We start from the raw sequence: 12,338 nt of genomic DNA, 5'->3' as shown, positions 1-12,338 counted from the left end.
CAAAATGTCGCTTGATAAAGCAAAATTTAGCATGAACTAATAATTTTGGTACTCTATATACCTTCGGGGACCATAAGAACCTCCAAGAGAAGCAATTTCAAGTGCACGAACAGCCAAGGACCAAGGTAGCAAATACTAGTGGCCTTCTTGACCAAAGAGGCAAAGAGCAATAATGATCGGAAAGTATGATCAGGACTCAGGAGAGAAGATCACGTCTCTTGACCAGTGACCCTAACAAAACCGAAATGCGCGAACCTCGCTACGTTTCCGTATAATGCGAGGTATTTCCCGTAACTGCCACGCATTTGTTGTCTTTATCCAATCATTCCATGAAATTTTGTACTAGACCCCCCTTAATCGTAGTAAAACGCACCCCTCGACTAAATTTGCAGGGGACCCTCTACGAAATTCTGTCACTTATATATTCCTCGGATGCCCTTGTGGGGGCAGAGGAGAGAGGGTACCCCCACAATTTTGCAAATTTCTGAAATGGAGTATCAGGGTTTCTTTCCAATTTTCCGAGACCAAATGAAAGCCAGAAACAGTCAGGGGCATTAGTATAGAACAGCAGCTCCTGGACGCTATCATTTGGCAGCACACCACGCAGCTGCTGCTCTCCGGGAGCATCAACCTCGTGCGCGCTGCTGCCAGGCGCTCTCGGCTCTCGTGCAGCCTGCCTGCCGCGCGCTAGCTGCTTTACCTGCTCTCTGCCAAGCTCGCTGCAGCGCCGTCTCCGTGCTCTTTTGCTACAAAGCAGCGTGCTCCGCGCGGGGCCGGAGCCGCGGCCGAGAAATGCCCGGTGGAGCCTTCCTCCTCAACAGCGGCGGCGGCGGCGGCATGGCGGACTACGGCGGCGGCCTCACCGTCCCCGTAGTGGTGACCTGCTTGATGGCGGCCTCCGGCGGCCTCATCTTCGGCTACGACATTGGCATCTCAGGTGCGCGCGCCGCCCTGTCCCCGCTCCCCTTTTTCCATGTACTCGGTGCCGTTTCCGATGGTGATGCGCTGCGTCCTTCCCGTCCTCTCGCATAAGCATTTGCTGTCTCGCGTGATTGGACGAACGCGTATCGATTGGGATTCGATCAGGGTCGTCAGGTTCCCTCTCTCGTCGTTGCTCTTCTCTATATACGCTATGATAGAGCTTATCGATCGATTGCAGACTCGATTTCCAGCAGCCCTCGGAGGCAAATCGATGCCTGGATGGACTGGTGCATCACGGTTTGTGGTAGGCTCTTTTGTTTCTTTCTTTCTTCTCAGTAGCTTCTTCCAGGATGTTACTGCTTGCTCGACGACAAAGCCAGATCCTCCATGTCCCCAGTCCCAGCGAAGGCCTCCAAATCACTAATCGGCGCGTGGTAGGTGCGTGTTCTCCTGTTCCTGTCCTCCATCAACCTCAAACCAAGCAAGCAAAACAAACAATTTCATAATCCCAGAGGCCAGACCCAGATCCGAAAGATTCCAAGCCGGGGAAGGAGCAGACGAGATCGGCCATCGGCGTGGCGGCTTCCTGATCAGTTGCTGTCCCTTCCGGGCTGATTTTTCACCGCACGGTGCCCCCTTAAGGTCTTAAGGTCTGTGTTTGTTACTCTGACTTATTTTTAGCACCCATCATATCGAATGTTTAGATACTAATTAGGAGTATTAAATGTAGACTATTTACAAAATCCATTACATAAGTGGAGGCTAAACGACAAGACGAATCTATTAAGCCTAATTAGTTCATGATTTGACAATGTGCTGCTACAGTAAACATTTGCTAATGATGGATTAATTAGGCTTAATAGATTCATCTCGCCGTTTAGCTTCCACTTATGTAATAGGTTTTGTAAATAGTGTATGTTTAATACTTCTAACTAGTATCTAAACATTTGATGTAACCCGTGTTAAAAATAAGCAAAGGACTTCAGGAGCAGTGCAGTGCAGGTACAGTAGGGGCATCCCTGAGGCCTAGTCCAAAGGTTGCTGGCTCATATTGCGTGGCTCGCTTCCACGTAGATACAAAAGCCAACCCGTCCATCAGTCTGGCTCTTTGCACATTCTCCAAGTATCCGTGGGGCTCATGTTTTTATTTTTTACTCTTTCTTCTCTCTAGTTCGTTTTCCTGCCGCACCTCGTAGCCCGTTCGAGCTGAGCGCGGAAACAAGAGATAATGGGTGTTTGGATCCGGTCCTTGTCACATTGAATAGATTAAATATAAGTTAATTATAAAATCAATTACATAGATGAAGGCTAAACGTCGAGACGAATCTATTAAGCCTAATTAATCCATCATTAGTAAATGGTTACTGTAACAGCACATTGTCAAATCATGGACTAATTAGGCTTAATAAATTCGTCTCGCTGTTTAGCCTCCACATGTGCAATGGGTTTTATAAATAGTCTATGTTTAATACTTCTAATTAGTATCTAAACATTCGATGTGACAGGAGTTTAGCCAAACATCCCAGATAGCTTCTATCTTTTTTTCCTCCTCCCTCTCTTCCACGTGGTCAAAATGCTGAGTTGGAACTTCTATGAGCCAGTTGGAGGAGACCTGAACCAAATCAGCGCCCGCTGCCGGGCCCCGCCGGACATTTGCCCCGCCGGGCCCCGGCCAGGGGCATCAAACGCCGGGGGAGGGGGGTCTCCGGACTCCCGGTCCAACAGGGATTCGGCCGGTTTCCTGGACCGTGGTCCCATCGGTCTCGCGGGCACGGCGCACGCGATCGCACGATCCGATCGCGATCGGATGCCCTCGGATTGTGGGCGGCACTGTGCGCGGCGGCGTACGGCGATTCTGCCGCCTGCGGCAGTGCCCGGCCTCACGCCGCACACGTCGGCTCTGCTCCGGTCACGAGGTTTCAATCACGCGCCCCACCACCGGTTCACTAGCGCCTTGCTTGCGCTAGCGCTAGGCTTTTCCGTTAGTACCACATGTCAACAGTGTCGGGCCCTTACGTAATCCGCCGCGGGATTGGACGTCACGCTCGGGGCGTTTGCGTTTTCCTGTCGCCTTTCTTTGGGAGGCCGACGCCGATTCCTACTGCGACTACTCTTCCACTGCTTGCTTCCTGTGGTTTTCAATTGAGTTCATCACGGGCATCTCTTTCTCGTCGAAGGAGACTGGAGAAGAGATGGAGATCGCTGCTTTGGCAGTGGCACTCGGATGCATTCATTGGTGGCTAGGTAAAGTCATTTCGGCTAGGATTAGTAGGCTACTCGATGGTAATCTCAGCAATTTGCAGGAGGTGGGGTTTTCGGAAGTAGGCGTCTGTCGTTTCCTACTGATATGAGTGTGACAAGATCGGCATTTTTTTAATGGAGACACGATGTTGATACGATGAATAATGGAGTGCTATCGGTAAAAGCTATTTTACATCGAAAAGGAGAATATTGGTACTGCTTTTTGAAGAAGAATAGTGATATTTTAGTGCTGGTTCTTAGGACAAAAAAAGGCGATGCTAAAAAATCTGTCCTCTGGAATTAGACAGAGCTACAGATGACACCACATCCGTCCAATACATGCCTAGATGCCCACTCTTCAGTCCTCACTCGATAGAATATCGTCCACCTTCCTCCTCCATCCTTGTCTCGACTTGCTCCTACGCTTCCATTCATCCTTGGCATACTTTTGCTGGGTCCCAGGGGCCGACCCAAGCAAACATCAGCAAGAACCATGGCGACCATCACCGTGGAGGCGTGGACCGTGGTCAGCTGAAATCTAGGAGGTTAAATAAATAACAAGCATGAACTAAATTTAAAGTGTCGTGCTTGTATTTGAAATAAAATGTTGACTCTACTTACTCTTGGATTCATAATAAGCCATTTGTGCGTATGCTTATCAGTAGAAAAATGGAACTAGAAACGGTACTGAACAATGCTAGATGTCATTGCGAGCTTCATTTGCCTGTAGTAGTTTCATTAGCTCTAACCAAATCAACTTGTTCATGTGTCGCCACATCGACAACATTAGGAGGTGTGTCGGAGATGGAGTCTTTTCTGAAGAAGTTCTTCCCGGGGCTGCTGAAGAGGACGGCGCACGCCAACAAGGACGTGTACTGCATCTACAACAACCAGGCGCTCACGGCCTTCACCTCGTCGCTGTACGCGTTCGGCATGGTGGGGACGCTGGTGGCGAGCCGCGTCACCCGCCGACTTGGGCGCCAGGCCATCATGCTCATCGGCGGCAGCCTGTTCCTGGTCGGCGCCCTCGTGAACGCCGCCGCGGCGAACGTCGCCATGCTCATCGTCGGGAGGATGCTGCTCGGCCTGGGCCTCGGGTTCTCCGGCCAGGCCACGCCGGTGTACCTCGCCGAGGTGTCGCCCCCGCGCTGGCGGGGCGGGTTCATCTCGGCCTTCCCCCTGTTCATCAGCATCGGGTACCTCGTCGCCAACCTGATCAACTACGGCACGTCGCGGATCCCGGGCTGGGGGTGGCGCCTGTCGCTCGGCCTCGCGGCGATCCCGGCCGCCGTCATGGTGGCGGGCGCCGTGTTCATCCCGGACACCCCCAGCAGCCTCGTCCTGCGCGGGAAGCACGACGACGCCCGCGCCGCGCTCCAGCGGGTGCGCGGCAAGGGCGTGGACATCGGCGCCGAGTTCGCCGACATACTTGCCGCCGCGGAGCACGCGCGGCGGAACGAGGAGGGCGCGTTCCGGCGGATCCTGCGGCGGGAGTACCGGCCGTACCTGGTGATGGCCGTGGCGTTCCCGGTGTTCCTGAACCTCACCGGCGTGGCCGTGACCGCCTTCTTCTCGCCGATCCTGTTCCGGACCGTCGGGTTCGAGAGCGACGCCGCGCTGATGGGCGCCGTCATCCTGGGCGTGATGAACATCGGCGGCATCCTCGCGTCGGGCTTCGCCATGGACCGCTACGGCCGGAAGCTGCTCTTCGTGATCGGCGGCGCGCTCATGTTCACGTGCCAGGCATATATATATATATATATACGGATTTTATCTACACACGTCTCATTCCTTGATTCTTGGCACTGGAATAACCTTGACAGAAATGAAAAAAAATATTGCAGGTGACGATGGCCAGCATCATCGGCTCTCACCTCGGCAACGGGAGCAAGATGCCCAAGGGTTACGCGGTGGCGGTGCTGATCGCGACGTTCGTGTTCTCGGCGAGCTTCAGCTGGTCGTGGGGCGCGCTGTACTGGACGGTCCCCGGCGAGATCTACCCGGTGGAGGTGCGGTCGGCGGGGCAGGGCGCGGCGGTGGCGCTCAACCTGGGGCTCAACTTCCTGCAGGCGCAGTTCTTCCTGGCGATGCTGTGCTGCTTCAGGTATGGCGCGTTCCTCTTCTACGCGTCGTGGCTGGTGGTGATGACCGCCTTCGCCGTGGCGCTCGTGCCGGAGACCAAGGGCGTGCCGCTCGAGTCCATGGGCCACGTCTTCGCGCGCCACTGGTACTGGGGCAGGTTCGTCAAGGACCAGAAGCTTGGAGACGAGTCGACCTGATTAGCTGCTAGTAATTCAGAATCAGCGTGTGCTTTGGTGTATAATACCGCCGGTAGATTATTGATAAGGTAAATACATATCGTCTGTGTGCCTTTGTGATGACTGAATGACTTAAGAAGCTCATCCATGTAGTGCATTTCGAGACTTGAAGTATAACGTGTTCGTAGTACATAGGAGAGCCTTGTTCTACCGTGTGATTTTCTCTTGTCTTTTATTGTGTGCAAGCGACAAGGGCAAACCGCAAACCGTAGCTTGAAGTGGAGAATCGAATTCCTTCCTCAGTGCATACACTGTGAGTCTGTGACTGTCCGAATGCCGTTTTGAGTGACAGCAGATCGCATGTACTCCTAATGGGTTTTTTGAGTGACACCAGATCTGTCTAAAAGATCAACCTGGCGGCCCAGACATGAATAACAAACACACCCAATCCAGCCCAGTACAAATACGAGAGCCAAAGCCCATAACATAGTGGGCCGACGAGCCGGGCCAACTCAAAACGCAAGCCCGCAGCAGCTCACAGGGCAATCACACTTCACAAATGACAACGAGCAGATACCAACGCTACAGTAATATCAGGCTTTACTAGAATTTGCATCAAGCTACACTACAGGATAAGAACCTACATGGCCGGACACAGCGACCACTTGAATGTACAGGGCCCCGGATCGCCCCCGTGTTGTCCGAATCCGCCGCCGGCTCTCCACCTCCACCATCATTGGTCCTCCTCCTTTCCCACCTCCGAAATCTCGCCGGAGGTGGGAGGAAGTGGAAATTCATCTCTCTAATAAATTTTAGTAAATTGAGTCTAGTTTTAGGATTTAGGTTTCTCCATATTGCGGTTCGTGGTATTGGAGATTTGTTTCCTCCTTTTCTTTTCCAGCAATGGCGAGGAGGTAGGATGGATTTGGTGTGTCCATGGCGACTCCGAAGAAGATGATGGCGGCAACCATAGCGTCGGCAACTTTCTTGGCATGACGATATGGAGAATTAAGTTTCCAAATGGCGACATTAAGGCGAGGATGATGCTGCTGTCGTGGAATAATTTTCTCCCGCCTCTTCTCCGTTTTGTCATGGTTAGATCCAACCACAATGAAAGGCTTGTGAGAATAATTCTGCTCCTTGAGCTGATGTTGACCAGTCTTAGGTTGGGTAGATTGGGAACCGTCTCTCTTTTTCATCGGTGGCAGAAAAAGGAAGAAGAAAGATGCAGGAAGGAAGAAGAAGATTTTGCTCGGTCCAGCCTACAGGGATGTTGGTCGTCGTTCTTTGGGTGCTTGTTCTCAGTCTGCTTGCTGAGTGTATACCTATGCAGCCTTCTATATGAATCTTTATACAGGTTTGAGACTGAGATTTGGAGTTGCATGACGCGTAAGTACAGACGAAGAGTAGTACTTGATTGTTTTTAAATATAATTTTATTTTCTTCGAGAGTGCTGTGTGGCGTGACCATTTAATTTTCTTCGAGAGTGCCGTGTGGCGTGATAACGTAGTCAGCTTTGATTCAATACAATTCTTCCCTTGGTGCGGCCACTTGAATGTTAGCCCACGGTTACAGGTTACGTTATTTTCGATCGCCGCATCCCTTTCTCCTACAGGCAGTTCACCTGAACCTCCTGCTTGGCGTCCCCGGCGAACCTCCGCCAGTACCAGTGCCGCGCCCAGACGGAGCGCATGGCCTCCAGCGGCACGCCCTTGGTCTCCGGCAGGAACGCCGCCACGAAGGCCGTCATCACCAGGACCCATCCGGCGTAGAACAGGAAGATGGCGTACTTCATGGCGCAGAGCAGGGAGATGAACACCTGCGTCTGCGCGAAGGAGAGGCAGAGCGCGATGGACACCGTCAGGGCCTGCCCCGCCGACCGGACCTCCACGGGGTAGATCTCGCTGGGGACCACCCACTTGAGGGGGCCCCACGACATGCCGAAGCTGAACGAGTACAGGCACATGAGCACCAGCACGGCCAGCGCGTAGTCGCGCGGCATCGTCACGGCGCCGTGCTTCCCGAGATGGTCCGCCAGGATCCATGCCATTGCCAGCTTCTCGTTAATGAGTGAAAGGAAGGTGATTATTAACAACGTTGAGCTAAACACTGCAAATGGTAATTTAGTTTTGGTATCTACTCCAGATTAGTACCTGGCAAATGATCATTGCTGCGCCACCGGTGAGGAACAGGAACCTGCGGCCGGCGCGGTCTATGACGACGGAGGACAGAGACGACGAGACCAGGTTCACGAGGCTGATGATCACGGACCCAAGGATGGCCTTCTGGCTGCTGAACCCGACCGTCCGGAATAGCACCGGCGAGAAGACGGACATGACGATCACGCCGGTGAGGTCGAAGAACGAGGGGATGGCCACCACCATCACCAGGTAGTGCCGGTACCCCTTGCCACGAAGCCTCTCGTACGCGCCCTCGTCGTTCCGGCGGGCGTCCTCCACGGCGCGCACGATGTCCTTGAACTCCGCGTCGGTGTCCGCGCCCGGACCGCGGAGGCGCTGCAGCGAGGCGCGGGCCTTGTCGGTCTCGCCGCGCAGGACCAGGCTGCTGGGAGTGTCTGGGACCAGCAGGGCGCCCAGGACGACGATGGCGGCCGGGACGGCGGCGAGGCCCAGCGACACGCGCCAGCCCCACACGGTGATGCGGTTGGTGAAGTAGTTGGTGACGGTGGCGGCCAGTGCCCCCAACACGATGAAGATGTTGTACGCCGCGGTGAACGCGCCGCGCCACCGTGCTGGCGATGTCTCGGCGAGGTACAAAGGAGCAGCCTGTAGCACAAGATAAAGAAGATGTTACTCCTACATTCTGGGCCAAGATGTTAATGGGCCTAATTCAGTAATTTGTAGTATAGGCTTCCTTTTAAACTGCACCAGTGCACCGACGAGAGAAATCGATCATGACCTGTGTGGTGAACCCAACTCCGAAGCCGAGCAGCATCCGGCCGATGATAAGCATGGCGATGTTGACGGCGCCGGCGTTGATCGCCGAGCCTACAAGGAACAGCACGCCGCCGATCAGCATGATGGCCTGGCGGCCTATCGTCCTCGTCACGCGGCTCGCCGCCAGGGACGAGAACATCGCGGCGATGTACAATGACGAGGTGAACGCGGTGAGCAGCTGGTCGTCGTATTTGCAGTAGGCGTCGTGCTTGGCGTTCTTCATCCGGCTCGACACCTCCGGGAAGAACTTTGTCAGGAACGGCTCCATTTGCGTCACACCACCTGCGTTTAAGTTCACCAAAAAAATGTGTAAAATTAAAGGTGCTACCAACAATACATAAAGGAAAATAATAGAATAACTATAAGTACCACACATGCATTACATTTCAGTGGGACATTAGTGTATTAGTACTTGTTAAATCGAGTTTATATGATGAAAATTGCTTAAAGATGCATGTGTACGACATCTGGCAATGCAACCGATCAGTTTCCCATAATTGGCACACAACTTTTGAGCTATGGGATAGATGCGATACCTGAGTAGGTGGTGTGCAATTAATCCATGATACAATTATTGATTAAAGTGTCTTTACAAGGTACTACTAGTGTATCGCACAAATGCATGATCTAATATTCTAAATAGCTAAAGAAAAATCGAAGGCTATGTGCTAGTCCCTTTTCTTCCCAGCTAGTTAGCATATATGCTTCCGTGGCTCCCTGTCTCATAGGATATATCCTATATATTCTCCTTTTGTTCTTTGCCCTTCCAAGTGATCTCATGCATATCTCTAAGCATACATATAATGGCTACATCTTTTAGGCACATAGCACTGCACATGAGACTTTTCGTGCTGTCATGCGTCGATTCCGATGTCCTAAACATATCTATGATCAAGCTGGCCTAAACACAAAACTGGAGATGGCAGCTCAAAGCTTATGGCTTGTTTGGGAAATTAAAGCTCGAGATTCAGCTTACGTACCCTTCTGAATATATAGAGGCCTCTTATTAATTACCATTTGGAGATCGCATATAAGATTATTTTTTTCTTACGAGAAGTATAAGCTGAAATTGAACATAGGGAGGAGAAACTGATTTGGCTCATATCTGTCCTGGCATGGGCTGGTCAACAGGGATATAAACCCAAATCCTCTGACTCACGTATGATCTGAGTCGTCGCACTCATATTCAAAGTGGCCGAGGTGAAAGACAAGGCTGCTCGCACAGTTGATTCTAAACTGCTGCCAACTATATCATTTATGATCTCCCTAAGGATATGGAGATTGCTTGGTGTGGGAAGAGAGAGGTCTGGCAGATTGCAAGAGGAAAGAAAGCTTAGAAAAAAGATCCCCGCCGGGTCGCGCAACGCATCCGAGAGCGAGATGGAGAGGTGACAGAGGAGCCAGGCGGGTATGTATGCACCTGAGACGCCAATGTCGTAGCCGAAGATGAGGCCGCAGGAGGCGGCCATGAGGCTGGTCACCACCACGGAGAACGTCACGCCGCCGCCGTAGTCGCGGCCGCCGCCGCCGCCTTCCGCCGCCGCGGCGAATCCGCCTCCGGCCATCGAAGGGCCGACGGAAGCTCCTTTCCAGCTGCCCTCTGCTCCGGGCCGGCGTACCCCGCTGCCCCCGGCAAGAGTGCACTCTGTGTGTGCGTGTGTGTGTGTATGGCTGTGGCCTGTGGCGAAGGCGAACTGGCGATTAATTAGCTGGAAGCCTGGAAGCCAACAGCTGCGCGTTCATATAGGCACGCGGCTCCGGTCGTAGGACGGTACTAGGACCGTAGAAGGCTCACCGCACCGCGTGGCAGGCCCAACCGCTGTCCCTGTGCAGTCGTGTGAGATCCTTCGCTTTTCTGAAGCGTTGTGGAGTGCAGCAATGAATGACCCGATCGATTCTAGTTCGGACCGTACGAAATATTCGAATGTTAATTATGAAAATTAAATATGAACTAATTATAAAATTAATTCTATAGATGGAGGCTAATTCACGAGTCTATTAAGCCAAATTAATTCATCATTAGTAAATGGTTACTGTAATATCACATTGTCAAATCATGACATAGATTCATCTCATAAATTAGTCTCCATCTGTGCAATTAGTTTTATAATTAATTTATATTTAATAATTCTAATCAGTATCTAAACATTTGATGCGCCTAAGGAACCAAACACACCCATACGCATAGAGCATGAGCGAGGACAGGGGAGAGCGGCCGTGCTGGTGCTAATATAGGAGGGGGGCCAGGGGCTAGGGGACCAGTACTGGTAGCGAGAATCCGAGTTTACGGTCGGTCGTTGACTCGTTGGCACGTCTCTTGGCGTTCGACTTTTTCTTTTTAGTCCGCACACTCGCCTCCTTCTAGTCCTAGCAAGGGTCCATACATAGGATGGGGATAGGGTCACTAGCACGTTGGAGTAAATTAGGATATGGACATGCGCAAGTTGGAGGTAAAAAATAGATTTAAAATTTTTAAAAACAAGTCATTTATCTTATTTGGTAGGTGCATGTGCATATGATAGTTAATTAGTGCTAAGAGCAACTCCAAGAGTACGCCAAAAAACTCTTCCCCAAAATTATGTATTGGGATTCTCCTAAAAAAATTTCCCCCAAAAACATATCAATCCACAGCAGATCGCTAATAAATTACCCCCAATATTTCAAAACAGGCCACGTCATCGTATTGGGCCCATCAGAAGGGACGGGCGGGCGTGCGGGAATTAGGATTGGGGGAGGAACACCAACGCTAAAATATACGCGGTGGAAGGCTGTTTTTTAGCGTCGCTAAAAAATTGGGGAAGGTTTGGGTGGACTGTTAGAGTTCGTTTTTTTCACTTTTTCTCCCTAAAAAGAATATTGGGGGTAAGATTAGCAGCCTTTTAGAGTTGCTCTAAATATGTACTAAATATGAGATAGGACCGGGGAGAGCGAGGATATAGGTGGGGCCAGTACCAGTAGCGAGAATTTACGGTCGGTCGTTGACTCGTTGTGGCACGCCTCTTGGCGTTCAACATTTTTTTTTGTCCGCACTCGCCTCCTTCTAGTTCTAGCTAGGGTCCATACATAGGATATGGAAATGCGCACGTTGGAGCGAAAAAATAAACCATTCTGGGATTTAAAATTCATAAAAACAAGTCATTTTATCTTGTTGTACGATGTTATGTAGGTTCTAAGCTATTAAATCCTGAATTTGTAAGTCTATCACTTGACATTCAAATAATTACAATAAATAAGTAATTACATACTCCCTCCATCCCAAAAAAGTGCATTTCTGCCTCTGTATCTGGATAAGTGTTTGTCCATAAATGCACTCTAACATACAACCTGAGATGTCCCCGTGTGCTCTACTATTCACCCTAGCCAACACCGATGTCATGTATATTGTATGTACGCCATGTTTGCATGCCACATAGGTAAATTTTACACTAGTTAGAGACTTAGAGTGCTTTAGACTTCCACCAGGTGACACATTTAATTAACAAGGTTAGAGGCAGCCCGATGTGTATTATAAGAGTTTATGGACCTAGATGACATCAGATAAATTTAAAAACTGCTAGTGTATGCAATGGCGGGCCTAGATTTTCGCTAAGACTAGGGCCAAATTCCAAGCGCTCATGATACGACAATACATATATATAGAAATTTGATATACCATAATATAGTTATACCTGTTTTCTAAACCACGTCATGATACAGTATTTTCTCAAAATCTACATGAGACATAATTAGGTATTCAATTCTAGCACTCTGTGGCCCTATATATAAATGGTGCGGCTAAATTTCTTAATTGAGTCTATTGCTCTAGTATGGAATGGTTGACACATAAATCAAACTAAATAAACTATATGTAATCATCTAAATTGTTAGTTGGCTTTGCCAATGCTATTGGTTGCTAGTTCGCTACACGGCTACATGTAGAGTGCAACCACTGCCTCCTCCTGGCCGAGGAGATGCGGGCAAG

General features: G+C 50.7%; 2 protein-coding genes across 5 annotated transcripts; one reads left to right on the top strand and one right to left on the bottom strand.

Annotated features, from left to right (window-relative positions):
* The first annotated feature begins 450 nt into the window (after positions 1-450).
* LOC117864211 (sugar transport protein MST1) lies at positions 451-5,610 on the top strand. Of its 3 annotated transcripts, none has more exons than XM_034748233.2 (4): positions 451-937; positions 1,160-1,225; positions 3,953-4,905; positions 5,007-5,610. In XM_034748233.2, the coding sequence occupies exons 1-4, from the start codon at positions 793-795 to the stop codon at positions 5,439-5,441; spliced, it is 1,599 nt and encodes a 532-aa protein (XP_034604124.1). In that variant the 5' UTR covers positions 451-792; the 3' UTR covers positions 5,442-5,610. The 3 variants fall into 3 exon arrangements, with proteins under 3 accessions (XP_034604124.1, XP_034604125.1, XP_034604126.1); XM_034748235.2 differs by lacking the exon at positions 451-937 and adding an exon at positions 1,434-1,571 and having other exon boundaries at positions 1,218-1,359; XM_034748234.2 differs by lacking the exon at positions 1,160-1,225 and having other exon boundaries at positions 454-937.
* Positions 5,611-6,878: 1,268 nt separating this feature from the next.
* LOC117862872 (sugar transport protein MST1) lies at positions 6,879-10,114 on the bottom strand. Of its 2 annotated transcripts, none has more exons than XM_034746413.2 (4): positions 9,798-10,114; positions 8,340-8,659; positions 7,574-8,206; positions 6,879-7,437 (listed from the first exon to the last, which is right to left on the bottom strand). In XM_034746413.2, the coding sequence occupies exons 1-4, from the start codon at positions 9,940-9,942 to the stop codon at positions 7,030-7,032; spliced, it is 1,506 nt and encodes a 501-aa protein (XP_034602304.1). In that variant the 5' UTR covers positions 9,943-10,114; the 3' UTR covers positions 6,879-7,029. The 2 variants fall into 2 exon arrangements, with proteins under 2 accessions (XP_034602304.1, XP_034602303.1); XM_034746412.2 differs by having other exon boundaries at positions 6,879-7,476; positions 9,798-10,099.
* Between the last annotated feature and the right edge of the window lie 2,224 nt (positions 10,115-12,338).

The sequence above is a fragment of the Setaria viridis genome, chromosome 7, assembly GCF_005286985.2.
Source record: "Setaria viridis chromosome 7, Setaria_viridis_v4.0, whole genome shotgun sequence".
NCBI lineage: Eukaryota > Viridiplantae > Streptophyta > Magnoliopsida > Poales > Poaceae > Setaria > Setaria viridis.
Note: the sequence above shows the minus strand (reverse complement) of the source record. Positions and strands in the feature narration are given on the sequence as shown.